Raw genomic sequence first — 18,826 nt, forward strand, 5'->3', positions numbered from 1 at the left:
GTCCTTTCAGTTACGTATTTTTGACCTTGTATCTTTTTTGTGTTCCCTGAAAAACGGACAAGGGTTGGAACGGGCCAAAATGAAATAATCAGATATACGTCACACGCGTTTAACCGTCACTGAAGTCAAAATTTTATAGGGTCGGATATGTGAGTGCTGACTGTAGTTAAGTATGCAAAAACCAAAGAAACTAAAAGAGTGTTCCTTGAAGACCCCAGAGAATTACCCTACTCAGCTCAGTCCAGACGATTGTCATGCTGATGCGCTAGGGAGGCAGCACTGTGATTGATCCCTGGAGCCAGCATTGCAGTTGTTGTGTGTGTTGATGCGCCAAAGAGGTAAAATAAACTGATCCCTGGAGCCTGCATTAAACTTCAGCCATCAACACCAGGCAGAAGGATATCTACATCATCAGATGGAAGGAAATGCAGATGGATCACATTCATTTACAGTAAAAGAAGCTATGTCTTAGTTGGTGCTTATCTTGGTGAGAGCTGAGTCCAGTATCAGCATGAAGTTTGAACTCCTACTCTCATGTAATGGAAATCATAATGGCAGCAGTAAGTAAGTTTTAAATGCACTCGAACTTTCTAAGAATGATTCATCTGCACCCTGGGTATCGTTCACCAGACCAGATGTGACTCCATCTGCTTAGGTAAACATTCTCATATCCTCTCTGTGGAAACCATAATCGTTTTGGTGTTGGTTTTTGTTGAATTATTAAAGTCTCAGTACCAGATGGCCTTCCTACACTTTGCTAAAAAGGTATTAGTTGTAAGCTGATGTATCTTGGAGAGGTGAGATATGCAGCTGAGAAACGGAACAGGTGCACTGGCTGGATTTAAGTAAGGGAGATGCTATTAAATTCTTAGAGACAACGGCTTTAGGGTTCCTAAGGTTACTAATAATCGGAGGTGCCAATTCAGAAGTTTAAAGGTTACTGCATTGCCATTCTACAAGTGGCACTTTCTCAATTGAATTCTCAAAGAAGGTCTTTGTTTCCAAGAAGAAAAGCAATAATCTGAAGTAGGTATATCACTGTTTAATATTAACTTTTTCCACTTACTGGCCTTTAAATTTGGAAATGTATGTACAATGCAACGCCTCTGAAAGTCTTACTGTACATGTATATATTTTTATTATTGTTTTTCATTTTTTGTATTTATTTAGTTTAATTTAGGGTTCTCAATTATGTTACCTCACAGCAATTCTCCACACAGCTCAGGAGAAGTGAAGGTCCAGTGGGCCCATGACCAAGCCAGGTTCCTCTTTAACACCCAGGAACTCGAGAGCGGACTTCAGAGAGCTACTGGAGGACAATGGCCAGCCCTGCAGGTGTCCATCTGAGCTCACTGGGTGCCTGGCCGGTGGTTTGGCTATCGTGCGATGAAGAGAAAAAGTCCCTTCTGGTTTTTGCCAGAACCAATGCAACTCTCCCTCTGGAATCCCCAGTGAAGAATGTCAACTTGGCACAGCCAGAAAGCAAATCTGCACACCTTTTACCAGGTGAGCCACTCGGGGACCCCCAGCATGTATATATTTTTAGACACAAAATTGATATTGAGATAAGTAAATATGTGTGATTCAATGACAAATCTGGGATCTTAATTCTGCCACACTAAAATCAACCTTATGTTTCACAGTCATCAACTCAATTTAGTTTTTATTTTATTTATTAATAAGTAGGTCAATAAATCCCCCATGGAAAAAACCCAGCTGGATCTATCTAGAGTTAAAGAGGTGGTTTTGATCATTACAATAGACAGTCATTAAAACATAGCTTTAATACTCCTGCCTAATGATCAATATACTGAAACACTCAAACTGGCGATGCTGAAAATAAACACTGTCAACTGACGTTTATCTATCTGTTGATTATATGTGACCCAGCTCTCATATAAAATAAATACAACTCATGTTTAAACTTAATATAAATATTGGCAATATTCTTGGTTAAACAGATGTTTTTGCTGCTGTTTGTTAAATGAAACCACTTGTGCACAATTGTTACTTAACATGTTCATTTGATAAAATAGTAACAACCCTATACTTACAGTAGTCATTACCTCCAATGTTAAATGAGTAACTTATAAAAGCCAAATTACTTTACTGCTGTCTCAAGTAGACGTTTTTTTACCTCCTGTCAAACTAGGTAAGATTGTCTGTTTCAACAATGTTACTGGAAAGCCCTGATATACCCCAAGCAGTGCAGAGGAAATGTATTTCTTTACCTCATGAGAACAAGGTCTTGAGATAGTGGCACCATATAGGAGGTGACTGTTCAATCCCATTGACTGTTAAAATGGATTTCTCCATTATCAAACACTTAGAACATGCATCAGCATTGGGGTTTTATGGCGGCTGTCTTTGTTCTCCTTCAGGAAATGAAACACTTTTAATACCCTGACAACTACTTCAAACTGATGCAATGTTTTCTACAATGAGTCAGTTATTTCTTTTTTTTTTGCATTTGGAGCAGATGTTCTGAATAAACAGAGCAAGTGAGTCACAGGTAGAGTGTTGTACAAGCAATGGAAATGGTATTGTGTGGTACTTCAATTATCTATCAGAAAGAACGATGTAATTGCACATCACACCAGCGACAGGCCATGAAGGTGGCCATGGTAATAAGCATGGTTAACTGTGGAAATGCGAGGGAACCGAAATAATAAAGCTCATATTGTACTTTTGGAAATTGTATCACTAGTGAAACTGTATATCAACATATCCAAGTCATTATTAGCACAGCTTTTCAGAAAGAAAAAAACCACATAATAAAATTAACAAACCTGAATTGAAAAAAAAAATACAGGGGCTTACAAATAATCTTAAACTGCACATATTTAGAACAGTTTGTTTAAAAGAAACACAGGCAATTCATGTCATACACAAATTCTGGTTGATAGACACATATCTGGTTGATATGATAAATATAATGACATATCATATGTAATCTCTTTGCTGAGTGGCAACAAATCTAAAAACTAAAATAAAAACACAAACAGATGTTTTGTTTATTCTGGGCAGGCTGTATCTATTATGCATACATTGCTAATTAAAAAACAGCTGTGTTGAACTCCTGTTGTTTTTATAATTGTTATTGCTATTGTAAATGTTATAATGCAGGGAAAAAACAAGAATGCCTTTTAAATTACAGGCATGATTGACAGACAGCCTACCCCTTCTTTTAGTTAATTTAAAACAAGTGAATGCGTTCTGCAACTATTGGAATGATTAAAATCGGAATCGTATTTTGTCATACTTGAATTGTATTTTATCATATACTTGTACTTGCTAGAACCGAAGTCATTGTATTTTATCTTGCTCTTAATTGTATTAATACTTGTACTGTGATTATTGAAATGTATTTTTGTTTACGACTGTAAGTCGTCCTGGATAAGGGCGTCTGCTAAGAAATAAATAATAATAATAATAATAATAATAATAATAATAATAATAATAATAATAATAATAATAATAATAATAATATATAATAAATATTTTCTACAATAATAAATATTTTCAGAGGAAGATCATTAAATAGCTGTATGTACAAAAATCATTGTTCTACTCTCCTTGTAGCCAAATATATAATCTGTTAGCCGTTTCATTCATTAAGATTTGCAGTGAAAAACAAATACTGTTCAGAAGTAACCTCATTTACCTCTAAAATTGAAAGTTTATTGCACAGATGAAGACAAATGTTTCTGTACTTGACTTAGTTGCGTGGTTGATGCATTTTACATATTAGTTACATATTTAGGACAGGGTATTGTTTAGAATGTTCCTGTTCTACTTTAAATGTCCCTTTCTGCTCATCAAAGAAACCATAGAATTTGAAATATGTGCTTCATACTTTGTATTCTCCTGCCTCTAACAAAGTAAAAAAGCAATCTCATTACCATTTATCATATCAGTTCAATCAGTCATCTTCCTCATAACCTGTAAAGAGGTCATCCACTGCGGACCGGCCCAGAGATAACTACTGCAATTAGTATTCATCAGCCAAAAAAAAAAAAAAGGATTTCAAAGGATGATTATTAGAGTGCTGCATTCTCTTGCTTCTTGTCATTCTCCTTTGGGAGGATGAGGCCATAATTTTCCCTAATAGGCCATTTATTTTACACCTGAGAGCTCCCAACTTTGTTTCACCCACTTCAATAATATAAATAAATAAATAAATAAATAAATAAATAAATAAATAAATACAAATGATTAAATTTGAGTAAGTATTATAATGAAACAATAAAAGTAGGTATATGTAAATGGCACTTACACAGTGTGTACTGTTGATCACAGAGGTATTGCATTATTTAGGCAATTCACCTCACCAAAATTGACAGGGAAAGGCTGAGAATGGAACGCAGTGTCTAAGTACCGTAATCAATGACTGGTGCAAGAATCTGCCTAGGACTGAAGGAAGCATTTTGAGAGAGGGCAAGATTTTGAGCCCAGATCTCCCCAATCCTGGATTTACCAAAGCCTATCTAAACCTGAACGATACAATAGGCACTGGTGCTACAGACTGGACAAAAAATCTATCTTGTACTTGGAATTACTGAGTGAAGGGGAGAAATCCCAGTTGGCATCACAAAAAAGTATCTCCTACTTAAGAACTAATGAGTACCTTTTATAGATTAACATTTTCTCAAGATACGATAGGGACAGCCCCTTCACAACATTATATCCATAGAAGTGATCCATAGAAGACAAAGGAGAGAAGGATGAAGAGAAGGCGTTGGGGCTGTCAGTGTGCCACCTTTCATAAGCACTAACACAAGGGAAAAAAAGAACAGGGGCTATACTGAACCTGTGCCCACTCAAGCACAGTGACTCAGTGGGATCTATGGGGGCTTGTCTGCCAGCAATAAAAGGCTGAAACAGGACACTTGGAGAGATTAATTACCTAGATAGGGCACGATAATGCAATTTAAATGGGAAAGTAATTAAAATGCACCTTCCATGAAAATTATTCATTGCTGACAGATTGGGTGACAGACAAATCAGAAGGCATTTACAAAGTAAGTGCTACAGGTTAAGTGTGGCAGGCCTTTTCCTTGTGAGACCGCCACAATTTCTTTGAGCTGTTGAATCGAACCTCCCTGCCCAGCTCTCATCAAATTACTGCATGTGAAGAAAAGAAGGGTAAAAAGGAAATAAAAGGCTCCCAGGTAATGTAAAACTGGGACACATGCTACAAAAGAGAATCCACTTAACTATAAAATTACACCACATGCCAGCGCTCAGCTGGGAATCTCCGGATTCAATCAATCCATACCATTTAATGCCATAATGGCAAGTGAGACCATAAAAAGCAGCAAGTGATCAATCAATAACCTTATCGCTCCCTAGAGTGTTATCCTTACAAATGTACTGGACAATATATCTTTTGTAGTGATAAAGTGACGATAAATTACCAGTCATGAGAACTTCCCTGTGCTAGCATTTAACTTTCCCTTGGCTTGAATTCAAATTATTTTTGGAATTGTCATTATTAACACAAGACGCATATTGTATAATATCATTATCAGTCATTTCATAAAAGTTCATTGTTATAAATAAAGACAAAGAGCATCCAAAATGCACCCCAGGGGCCTGATCGAGTATCTTTACACAAAAGTGCAATTTGTATGTTAAATAAAAATCATTATAAATAAAATAAAACAGCTACAAGCATCTCAGAACTTGAATTTAAGACTGGTTGCTAGGACAACCACCTTTTCTAACATTCTGTTGTTTGGCCTTTTGCTGTGCATAGTTGTACCTTCACTCCGTGCAGAAAGAAGATTTCCCGGAAACATTACATTATTATTATTTGTTTATTTAGCAGACGCCTTTATCCAAGGCGACTTACAGAGACTAGGGTGTGTGAACTATGCATAGGCTGCAGAGTCACTTACAACAACATCTCACCCGAATGACGGAGCACAAGGAGGTTAAGTGACTTGCTCAGGGTCACACAATGAGTCAGTGGCTGAGGTGGGATTTGAACCGGGTACCTCCTGGTTTCAAGCCCTTTTCCTTTAACCACTGGACCACACAGCCTCCTATGCTGCGTGTGGTCTGGTTACTGCTGATAGCAGGTATTACTTAAAATGTAAAGACTCGCTATACCATGTAGCTGCAAGGTTTTATAAAATATAGTGACAATACAGTTTCCTGTTTAGTGATCGTTTCCAAAATTATGGTTTCAGAATAGTAAAAAGAAAACACTGATCAGACGTTTATTTATGTATGTTATGTTGATAATGATGTACATATGATATTGATTAATATGCTTTTTGAGATTTCATGGGTATATAAAAGATATAGTAGACTATCTTTCAGCTTACTGATGAAAACGAATAATAATGTTTTTGTGTGCAATACAATTTGTGTGCAATGCAACAAAAGTCACAGCGCAATATCTTTTTTTTTTTTTTTTGCATTGTCACGTCTAAAAAGTCAGTTGCAAATCTTAAGGTAAATTGAAGCTGTGTGTTTTCAGCTAGTCAAGTCAGTCTTAAACATAAATCCAGCCTACTCCGTGGTCTGTTTTCCATAGACACCTACAATATGCTAGCCTTCGGGCCATTTGGTATGTCAAGAATAATTTTAATCGTCATGTGTAAAGCATAAACAAGATTAACACTGGACTTCCTATCCTTTGATACTTTACACTTTTAAGTATTTCCATGTAGCTAAAGTATAAAGGCTACGCCACAGGTTGTGAAGCCCATTTTACACTGAATCTTTGAGTCAAACAAAGTAGAGAACCAATGGGTGGCCTTTTTGTCTCCTCAGATCAACCTCACTTGAAACTGGCAGCAGTGCTGGGAAAATACATAGAGAAGCAGGAATTGGAGCAAAAAAGGCATGGCTCATGATCTGCACTGTGGTTTAAACAAAAAATGCTGATCAAAGGGTAAAGGAAAAACCACATAAATCCGCAAATTAGCAACATTTTTAAACTGGGTAGGAACATGTGTATTGAGTCGCAAGGTTGTGGGAGGCTTCAGTGAGGAGACTACAGATTGTGTTGCACTAGTTTAGGTGGCAGATCATGTAAATAATGGCTTGTTGTTCAGTTCAGAGAAGCTTCCTGTGCTTCTGTGTCAATGCATTCTAATACATAGGGTAATATTTGCAAAGGCTATGGGTTCCATTTTAAAATAGCACACGGGCATGAAAGCTCAAAGTAATCCAATGCACTTTTCTATGAAAATATTTTTCATGCACATTTTTTTATTTCCATAGATAATATACAGGGCAACATTATGCAGTTGGATACCCACATTCCTTTTATGATTCTAACATGCAATGCAGAAACAACTCAAGAAATGTTGTTTTTTATAGTGTTGTAAAACACTTTTATTTGGCAATCTCCACAGAATGCTGCAGTCAGCAGAACACTTGATTTTCACAGTTTTTTTTTTTTTGGTTTCCTTTTATTATCCTATATTTCTTACCACGTGTTCTTTGTGCAGAAGCAACACCCACTTGCTGTTTCCATGGTAATTATATATTGTAGAACTGCACCAGCAAACTTGAAGTTTTAGCATTCAGTGGCCTGCCTCAATCAGTTTGTTTAGTTTTGGTGCGGTTCCCATAACCAATTCTAATTCTAGTTCTGTATGAGTTTCCCTAGTTTTGGTGCGGTTCCCATAACCAATTCTAATTCTAGTTCTGTATGAGTTTCCCTGAGAAAATATTCTGGCTCATGGATATGTATGCAGTGTTCTCCCTTGAATAAATATTAATAGTTTTTCTTTATAACTTACTCTCACTTACAAGCTTCTGTAAGAATACACAGGCTTGTTTACAAGATTTTTTTTTAAAGAGTCTTTGAGGGCTACTTCTGTCTGGTTTACAGGTTTCAACTGTGCTCTTTGCGATATTCTCTGAAGCAAATTGTCAGCAATAAGAGGGAAAGAGTTAATATAACTCATGTTTGTTGCCATTTGCCAAAGTGTTCTGGCAGAAACTGGATATCAAATGGTTAAACTCAGCTGCGGTTAAAAATGAATTAACTGCACTGCAGAATAAAGATTAGGTTAGGAGGCTCAATACCAATTCAACACCATCCAGAAGCTAACACAATTTTCTTTTTTTATTACAACTAAGACAGTTTTCTGTGGTATAATTAGTTGAAATGTAAAACCTCCATCTGCTGTGGGATCACTAACCGTATGCGCGCACATGCACACGCACATGCACATGCACACAATGCATGTTCCCATGCTCTCCTGTTAGGGGTTGTGATTAAATTGAGAAACATGAATTTTAAAATGGGTCAGAAGCAGTAACCAAAAACATCTGAATGTGTCACATTTAAAAACCCCATAATCACTGGTCTAAATCATAATAATAATAATAAAACAATAATAATAATAATAATAATAATAATAATAATAATAATAATAATAATAATAATAATAATAATAATAATAATAATAGTAAAAAAAAAATGAATTCTCACTTTTGTACAACCATGCCGTATGGGTCTAATTTTGGCCAATATTTCTTCATTTCAACAAAAACAGTAAACCACCTGTGTTTTAAAGCCTTCCAATTTCACCACATTGTAGTTTACAGATAAATGCCTCTCCACCATCTTCTGCCTTTATTGCAGTTAATGACTAAATATTGTTAAAATTGGGACACTAATTGTCTGGTGTCGACGTGCCACGGGCAATTATGAATCGCTCACACCGAAGCCTTGCTAATTGTTTTTCACAGGTCTCCTTGGTGTGTCCTTGTGTCCTTGATGAGACAAGCCACAACAGGCTGATACGTACATCTCTGACACGTACCTTGTCACTGAACATACATCATCCCATTCGGCTCATCCCAGATTCATTTTGCTGGCTAGTAGCAATTACCTCTCTCTTTGTGCCTGACCTCTCGACAGATGGAGTGCAGGATGGTTACATGGTTTTCTTTTTCCATTTTAGTTAATTGACCCCCCTCTGTCTGACCACAACATCTTTACAGGTTTTAGTTAATGACTATACACCCACAACTAAAGAGGCAATGTCTTTACCCTTCTGGCCTTAAGTAATACAAATAAAAATAAATACACAGTAACTGCTTGGCATTATGAGGTAAATGGCAGCCAGGACCATATAATGAGGTAGTACTTTTATATGCACCTGACTATACCTGCACAGACAAATACTGTAGGAGTTTACAGTTGTAGCATGTAATGCAGTACCTAATGTGCAACATTATAAAAAGTGGTGAAGCCTTATCTTCCTTCCAGCATGGTTTAGGCATGTATATTTAATGTTTAGCTCAGTTTGTTCTGCATGCCTGATTATAGTCTGTTTATACAGAACAAACGCTATTTGGCTGAAGAACAGAGCTTGTGAATGAATGCATTAGCTAACACAGTTTTAAGAAAATGATGCTATGTGGTTACTCAAGCATAGAAACAATAGCTTTTTTTCATTCAATCATTTAAAGGTTAAAGATCTCACGTGTCAGGCTGTGATTTGCCACTGAAGATCCATGACCCTGAATTGCAGTAAATTCCTCTGAGACCACACTACATGCACTGCTACTTATGATGCTTCACTGTAGAAGAGCGCAATGAGAGCTAATAATGTTTGCCTTAATAACCCCATAAAGTATAATTATTAGAGCACATTTAATTAGTATAAAGGAACACCAATAAATCTGGATTACATTTAGCTTATTTACTTTTTGTACAACAATGTAAATCAATATTCCATTCTCCTTTTTTTTAATTAATAAAAAAACATCACATTTAGAATGGGAGAATACAATTGCAATGGGCATCATATGCTGAAACTCTTTCCATAGAAGCTGTTTCCATGGTAACAGCAAGTGTACATTATTAATGGAGTTATATATACCGGATTTTGCACTGGTTTCACCCCCCCCCCCCCCCTTCCCATTTTAGCTGAAAATAAAAAATGTTCAAGTTCGGCGGTTTCAAATCAGATGATACAGACTCCGCAGTCTGATTGACTATGCTTTCCTATTATTATTATTATTCATTTCTCAGCAGTTTCTCGTCTGTAAACTTTCTTATGTTCTTCTGTTCTTTTGTAATGATTCAGGGTTAGGTTTAGGGTTATCTTTGGTTCAGATGACGAAGACGTGGAGTTCAGTGGTTTCAAATCAGACACTACAAGAACTCCTAACAGGCATTTTCTGTTATTGCACATTTTAATCCTATAGTGCTACTTTGGATGCTACGTTAATTTATTATTTCATGTTGTATTTTCATACTGGACACTCCAATTACTTACTTACAGAGATTATGTAAAGCCATTTGTTTTAGTGGACTGAACATGTCACATAAAATAAATATAAATAAAATATTTTGTATATACACACATGATTTGAAATTAAATATAAGATGCCCAATTAAAAAGTGTCTGGTAGCCAACACAGTATATCACATACTGTAATACCTTTGCATTGACAGTATTGTTCCGTCATGAGGAAATACTCTTAAGACCCTCATTGGACCAACTCATGAATCACGACTGTTTGACAAACCAGATGTGAATGTAACTAATTACTCAGCTGTCAAAACTCATTGGTCATCAAACCCCTAAACTATAATGAGCAAACTACATAGAAAACATTACCCATTAAACCATTTGTAGGTCTATGAAGAACTTGTTTGAAAAGAACAACAGAAATACACACTCAACTCAAGTGTCCATCCATTTATAAAGTAGAGTGAGAGTATGGTTCTTTAATCTGGCTTTTGCATGTCTTTTTACTGAATTGTTCATAAACAAATTATTATTAATCTTTGACTTCCCTGCTCTATTACTATACATTTGTTGGGGTGTCCTCCCTTAAACACTCCTATTTAGGAAAGTTGCACTGATATGCAGTTTGGGTCTGTGAATTAATAATACATTCAAATGTTGTTCTCTTTATTTTAAATAAACAAAACATTTACATTACTTTAGTTTCTGCTTGTTTCCGGTGCTGATGCAGTATTCCTTGCCTAAGACCCTTTAAAAAATAAAACTTCCAAACAATCTTACCTGCTTGGCTGGTCGCAACGCTGACTGCGGCAAAGAGCCTCTGGGTGCGACTGAGGTCTGAGACTCCATTCACAGCTTCAACCTCAAAGGTGTAGTTGGTGTGGGAGAGCAGGTCCACGATGGTGGCATAGGTATCGACTAGTCCAGATTGCTGGGGTACAAATCCAACGATATTGCCGCAGGGTGCACACTCTCCCTGCTCCCAGCTGCATTTCCTGCACATAATCCTGTAGGTAACGTCACTCCGGCCCCCGTTGTCTGCAGGGGGGCTCCACTCCAGGGTCACAGTGGTCTGGTTGATATTGTAAATCAGGTTCTGTGGTGCAGACGGGGGTCCTTATGTAGGGAAAATAAGAAAGTTGCAGAAAAGTTGTTTTTTTTTTTTTTTCGCCAAGTGGTAAATAGTGACAGTAAAGCTTTGTTTTTAAGTTTATGTATTCATAAATAATAACAACAAAAAAAAGATTGTTACTCAGCTACTAAAATTAGACTAATTTGATCTTTGATTCACCAAATACTAAATTTAACCTTTAACTCAACCTTAAACTGTGAACGCTGATAGTTTCATAAAGCAGCGTCCAAACCCTATTTCTGTTGCAGTAACTAAGTCAATTAATGAGCTAGTGACCCACAGTTTCAAGAGCAGTTAATAAAAAATAGTGGTGCCTTCACTGTGATGGGGAAAAAAGGAAACACACAAGCTTTTAAAATGTGGTACCTTGATCAGGTTCTAAACAGAGAAGAGAGGGTGGTGCACAGACAAGAATGGTGTGAATGTAGCTGGGGTCCCCAATAGTTACTCACCTCTTCCAGGTCCACTTGAGGCACAAATGCTTCAGATATGTTTTTTATTCGATTTATTATTCAAGCGGTTTTAATGCTGCCTTAGTTACCATTTCATTCACTTTATTCATTCTGACTTCACACACATTGGTGCCTAAAGAGGGACCAAGCATGCTGCTTGACAGTTTTTGGGCTGATGTCATAGAGACCTCACTGCTTTACAAGAGTTATCAGAAGTCCTAGACGTCGATTCTTTGATAGGCTACCAAAATGTGCGATTTACAATTACTACAGCTGGCAAACACCAAAAGTTTCATTTATGAAGAAAATTGTTATTGCTTTTAAGATGTTCATTTAAAAAAACTGTCAATCAGTCTTTTTACACAGAGATATAAATTCACAACCAATTTCTATTCACTGTGATACTATTTAACATCTATACCAAAGTAATCTGACAAAGGATTTTACTGTCCCTGAAGTTGTATGTATAGTCACACAGAATTAATCCAGTGTTGATATATAATTAAAAAGTGCAGAGAGCCTACAAGACCAGGAAAGAAAAAAGGTAAAATTAATTTAGTCTTCTGCTGGTAGTCTTGCCAGGCTTAATTAAATTACTATCCAAGTTTTTTCCCCTTTTACTTCTATGTGCTTTTGTATCAAATGTCTTGGTTTTAAAGACACAATAGAACCAGAGTCAAAAGGTTATTCTGTTTGATTAAATTTGAGCTCACAGAGCTAAAACCTTAATTAATTGAAAGAATTGATTGTGCCTAAAATCTAGCATAGTATACACATAGTATATATTAGGTCTGTCAATTAATCGCAGTTAACCTTTGCGATTAACACGTTTATTTTGGGGGAGATTTTTTTTTTACGCAACTTAATCACACTCCTGTCTTGTCCCTCTTAGCATACTGTAATTCATTTCCTGCAGCATCATTTTAGTGCATGCTAGGATTGAATGAGTGTAGTCATCGCTTGAATATAAAATTAGTCACAGAACTGCATTATGTAGCAAAGCACTTAAACTGAAGGACTTGTGAATGGGACTTCTATTTTTTTTTTTTACTTTCTGACAGTTCATTGGATATAAAAGAGAGTTGTCAAAGTCAGTTCCTTTCACTTCCCAAAATACACTTTCTAGTGGTATTGTGACTCCGCCCCCTTTCTGGATGGCCGACTTCTGCCAGACTCTCTATACAGCAAAGACAGTTTACGTGTTTTCAGGGTATTGGCACAGCAAAAGTAAATCAGCAAAAAGCACCAATTAACTTTTAATGTGCAGTTTCCCAACACTCTTAGGTGAAATGCAGAACAAAAAAAAGTTAATACCTGTCATACAGTATACAGTAAGAGAAATAAGTCGCCAAAGTAAGGTAAAATGTCCTCCTTCTTTTTCTCTCTTTTTTCTCTTCTTTTTTTGCAGATTTGTATATTACAGGACATCCCAGTTTAATGACAATTAACTTGTTTTGTCAACACGGAAATATACTAGGGAATGCACTTATTTTGACATCTATATCATATATATTAAGTGATTTATTTATGTTTAAAATTGAACATTTGCCTGCAAAAAATATATTTTTTTATATTATATAAATATAAAAAAGGTCTAACACGCGTGGGATTTGAAACTATAACCTTCAGCTTGCAAGCGTTTTGTGTTATAGTGTTAGTGCTATATACACGATTAGTTGAGAAAACAAGCAGTATTTTGAAAGATGAAGTCAGCCAGCTGAGAATTCTCGGGACACTTATTTTTTACATTTTGGAGATTTCTTTTTCGAGTCATCTCATCATTCTGAGATTCTGATCTTGATCTCTGAAAAATGTTGGTTTCCTGTCAGTGTAACGTTCATTGTGGTCCCTACTGGAATGAGGAAGTACGGTTTCCCCTCAATACTGGTTGATGAGAGTAACGCTATTTGTGGTCCCCACTGGTTAAAAAGGAAAGTTAATTTCTGAGAATTAGCTATGCTAAAGGATAGCCTATATATTTGGTAAAAGTAAAACATAAATAAATAAATACATTAATAAATACTGAAATAAATCAATACATAGACATTTATTTCTTTCTTTATCTGTCTTGATACTTATTTCTTTTTCACTATCAGATATAAACACTGCTATTTAATACTGTCTGAAACTAAAATAAATACTCAACAGTTATTGTTCAGTTATATATTAGTGAAGATTTTTATACATAAAGATTGTCATGCTTTCATATATTTTTACTTTCAAATTAAAAAATATATTGTAAAGACCAGGACATTTGCTTTGTTGCAGGACTTGTTGTCTGTTCACTTGTTGTGTCTTACGTTACACATATTGTAAGGGGAATGGATCACGCCGTTACTTAGCATGGGAAGGGGGAGTGAGTGAATGAGTGGGAAGAATGTGTGTTGCTGTTTTCATGGATGTGGCTGGTTGATGAGCCCGACAGCGGCAGGAAACGACGGGAGGTTATATAAGGGGGTGCATGAGACTTGAGACAGTCCAGCGCTGAACTTGAATGAAAAACTGGGTACAACTGAGCGAGCGTGTGAGCTGTGACCGGAGGGAATATGCAGTGAAAGTGCCAAGACTAAAACGTAGGGTTATTATTTTGGTGTTGTGAATTCCGTCCTGACAGGGATTCTCTGTAGTTTCAAATAAAACAAACAATTCAAGACAGTCTCCGAGTACTACTTCCTAAACATGAAGACGTTACAATATACTAAATGAGCGGCTCAAGCTTATTATGATGGTTTGCAAAATCAGATGAAAGCGTTCAGTACAATCGTGATAATACATAATCATTATTTACAAATTCTTTTTTGTCTCGTTACTTGTTAAAAACTGTAACTTTACTGCTATAGTACCTGCAAATGTTGTAAAAGGGAAGGAAGGGCAAACTTTGTGGTGTGAAAACGAGGGTGTCTGCATGGCAAGCTGCATTGGAAGCATGTCTTGGGTTCAATGAAAGCGAGGGTGTCTGCATGGCAAGCTGCATTGGAAGCATGTCTTGGGTTCAATGAAAGCGAGGGTGTCTGCATGGCAAGCTGCATTGGAAGCATGTCTTGGGTTCAATGAAAGCGAGGGTGTCTGCATGGCAAGCTGCATTGGAAGCATGTCTTGGGTTCAATGAAAGCGAGGGTGTCTGCATGGCAAGCTGCATTGGAAGCATGTCTTGGGTTCAATGAAAGCGAGGGTGTCTGCATGGCAAGCTGCATTGGAAGCATGTCTTGGGTTCAATGAAAGCTAGGGCATCTGCATTGCAAGCTGCATTGGAAGCATGTCTTGGGTTCGAGTCCCACACAGGGTTTATATTGCAAACTTAAAAAAAATGTAATGTATTTTATTTATGTGTAACAAACACATCTTTTATGTGAAATAAATGTTGAATGACACTTTCATTGAACATACATACTTCTGCATACATAACTTTAACGTGCATCTATATATATATATATATATATATATATATATATATATATATATATATATATATATATATATATATATCCATTAAGTGAAAAAATAAGTGATATCTGAAACAAGTTATCAAAGATGCCTAGCCATTTAAAGTGGAGATATCAAAAACACAAGCTTTTTGAAGAAACAAGTTTGTAACACAAGTTTGAAGAAACAATTGGGGCAACCTTGGCCATCACCAAGCAAATAGGCACAACTGTAAAAGTGGTGAGGGTCAAGGTTGCCCCAATGGTTTCTTGAAACTTGGCTTGGCAGATAGTCCCATTTAAGTCTCAGGTTGTATTCCCAGCCGGTACCTAGAACTGTAAAAAATTCCTTTCAAAGAAGAAGAATACTTAACACTGTTGTAATCCGTTGTTAATGGAGTAAGTCATGCTCCACCTTTAAAAGCTTTACCTTCCTTCAGTCTGATTTGTAGTTTTTTAATGTCCAATTGTTTTTCTCCTCATCGCAGCGAGTCCCCACACAGAAAAGACGTTTTGAGGGCTTGTGAGCGTCCTCCAGAATCGCTTTTACGCTGAGCAATCCAGGGCAGAGGTGGGCTGGCTACTGATTCTGGAGAACAGAGATCAGCCCTGCTTTTTTATCCACTCTGAATGTGCTCGGTGTCTGGCCAGTAGGGTTCGCTGTTGCACGATGAGAAGAAGCAATCCCAGCACCCCGGGAGCATCACAGCCAATGTGATGCCCCCTTTAGGGTTTCCAAGAAAGTTCAACCTCTTTGCACAGCCCGGACGTGAACTGGCGCCGTCCAAGCTGTGTGACTCACCCTGCTCTCCCAGCGGCAGCACTTTAACTGGATGAGCCACTCGGGGACCCCGAATTTACTTTTTGTTAAGTACATGCAGGCCCCTCACGTTAAATTCGAAACACCATTAAAGAAGTCTGTAACCAATGCCATCTAATTGCAACAACCAACAGGAGAGATTGGAAAGGAGCAACTGTGAGATCTCCCACCACAGTCACAGCCCGTCAGCCCCTACTAATTATAATCATAAGCAACACCCTAACTATCACGATTAAGATCCATAACCTGACTTAGAATGTAAGAATGCCTGAGCCCACTGAGCCAACACATGAGTTGTAGCTTCTGCGAGCTGGTGAACATAACCTTAGCCTATATGGTTAATTATCTCGTTTCCCTTCCCATTCTGCTAAACTCACTTGTGCATGATGCAGATGGTGGGTCTGAGGCTGCTCTGTAATATCCGTCGTCACAGTCACATTGGGAAGAGCCTTCTCTGTCAGTGAAGCTGTGAGCAGGGCAGCGGGAGCACTGGAGGTCTTGGGAGGATGATTTATAGAATCCACGGCCACAGGCTGGAACAGAAAGAAACATATTTACACTTGAATGAACAGCAAAACCCTGGCTGTGCAGGATCAAAAAAGAAAATTAGTCATGTGTTCACATTCCAATACATAGAGGACAACTGCTGTTCCGATTAGGCCAGTTCTTAAAGGTGAATACTTTCGTACTTTAATCTACTTTTCTTCCAGTGCTGCTGCAAAAAAAATAATAATAATCACACACCAAATGCACACATTATGGAAATCTGTTCTGCCAATCCTTCCAACAATGCAGAAATAGGTTGTTTAGTTTACTTGGTATAGCACTTTAAAGTGGTCTTTCAAGAAATGGGGACTGCCAACTCTCTCTACTCTAGTACACATCATTGAAGGGAGATTTAGAGACTTTTACTACATTTTAAACATAATTGGCTTAACATTTTGTACTTCAGTATGCATTGTCTCTTTAAAATACTCCAAAGATGGTACTGTTCCTCTTTGTAAATAACTATATGATCACATTGCTTCTAATCTTGTTGTTTATTAAGTAGTTGTTTTTGCAAAGTTGCTGCAGCAAGCCAGTTATTATATCATCTACCCCCTAACCACGCAATCTTGCTCCCTGTCAGTACTGATGGATTTTTGCCCAGAGAGATGAAAGGTGGTATCAGGCTGCACAAAGAGAGATGCCACAAGGCCTAAATGGATTATGAATGTGCATGATCACGAGGTCAGAGAAACCTACTTGTCCAAATGGCAACAGGGGATCAAAGAAACACAGCACTGGACCTTGTAACCACAAGTTATTAAACACAGCTTCTTGCAAACCTCTGCTAGCATTAAACTGGTTTGCATTGTGCATAATCAAAGATAATTGCTAGAAAACTAAAGAAGGCTAAAGGCCTAACTAGATACAAATTAGTCCAACTATAAAAAATATATATTATTGAACCTTTTTCTCTTTGTCAACAATCTAATTAATACTTGGCAAACCATAACTGGGAACTCAAGAGAGTACATTAAAACATCATTAATGATTTGCTGTTACTAACTTGGAAAGCATTGTTTTTTTTAAGGGCCAAACCTCCTTGTTTCAACAGCAAAGGAAAAAGGCTTTGTGTCGGAAAACAACCATCACTTTTTTTTTTTAATTAGTGACACAAAAATGTAACAAACTAAATGTAATCCTGGACTGGATCTTAGTGGGAATAGTGAGTCACTGTGCAGCCTTTGCTACTTGCACCGGAATGCAGTTCATCCATTTTCAATACAGCCCACTGTGGATAGCCATTCCTAAAATGTCTTAATTAAATGCTTCAATCAATATCTCTTTCAACTTTTAGCTAGTCATTATTGCATTCATTTGCTCTGCACTTGCTTAACTATCTAAATGTTCTGCATGATGCAGTGCTGAATAAGAAGTGAAAGAAGAATGATAAGATTCAGACAAACCAAAAGTGATGACTAGACATGTCTGGTATTATCTGCTGGTATCAGTGGCACCAGGCCATGTTTTGTCCTCAGTTTCTCAATCTTGTGCTGAGTCAAAAAGTAGTCATGAAAACTCAATGTTCTAAAAATGCTTTGTCTGTTAAACTCTGCAGAACGCCAACAAAGTTAAGCAGATTATAATCATAAAAGGTCTAAGATCAAATGTGCTGACAACATTACAGTGCAACAGCTTTTTAATGTCAATTGCTGATTGATTAATCCTGCAGTTTAACATTTCCATACCAAGAACCACTCAGAGAAACAGTGGACAAAATTATTTAAGCAGAGAAAGATGATAACATCAATTTATCTTTTCTCTGAAAATGTCAAATCACCAAATTCATCCTATATGGCTCTGTACTGAATAATTTCCGGCAACAGTAGTAATACATTTTCAGAAAAGTGTCTTTTAACAGACTTTACCTCTAAGTAGCCTGATCATTCTTTCCCATAAAGCAAACATATCTTTATAGATTGGTTACAAATGTTTTACACGCTACTGTATATAATGTCATATTACATTTAATCAGCACTACAAGGTGTTTTACTCAATTGCCAAGGGCCAGCTGGCCTAAGTTAACAACACTAAGCCAGATGCTCGGACTCTGACATTCAGTTGACTATCAGAGCCTGACTGACTAAAAGCTCAATGTATTTTCATGTTTAGTGTAGGGTTGGAACAATAATCGATTATCGTGATATTATCGATAATGTTTTTGCATCGATAATTGTATTGCGTTGAAAAATAATTATCGATAATCATTTTATCGTCCGTTA

General features: G+C 36.9%; 1 protein-coding gene across 1 annotated transcript in view; it reads right to left on the reverse strand.

Annotated features, from left to right (window-relative positions):
- Positions 1-18,826, reverse strand: part of LOC117403006 (ephrin type-A receptor 7-like) — an 84,155-nt gene that overhangs the window by 41,777 nt on the left and 23,552 nt on the right. The window contains exons 4-5 of the mRNA XM_034004814.3: positions 16,436-16,591; positions 11,013-11,348 (exon numbers count right to left, since the gene is read on the reverse strand). Coding sequence (XP_033860705.1) covers positions 11,013-11,348; positions 16,436-16,591 — 492 coding nt within the window. The remainder of the gene's footprint in view (positions 1-11,012; positions 11,349-16,435; positions 16,592-18,826) is intronic.

Source organism: Acipenser ruthenus, chromosome 5, assembly GCF_902713425.1.
Source record: "Acipenser ruthenus chromosome 5, fAciRut3.2 maternal haplotype, whole genome shotgun sequence".
Lineage (NCBI taxonomy): Eukaryota > Metazoa > Chordata > Actinopteri > Acipenseriformes > Acipenseridae > Acipenser > Acipenser ruthenus.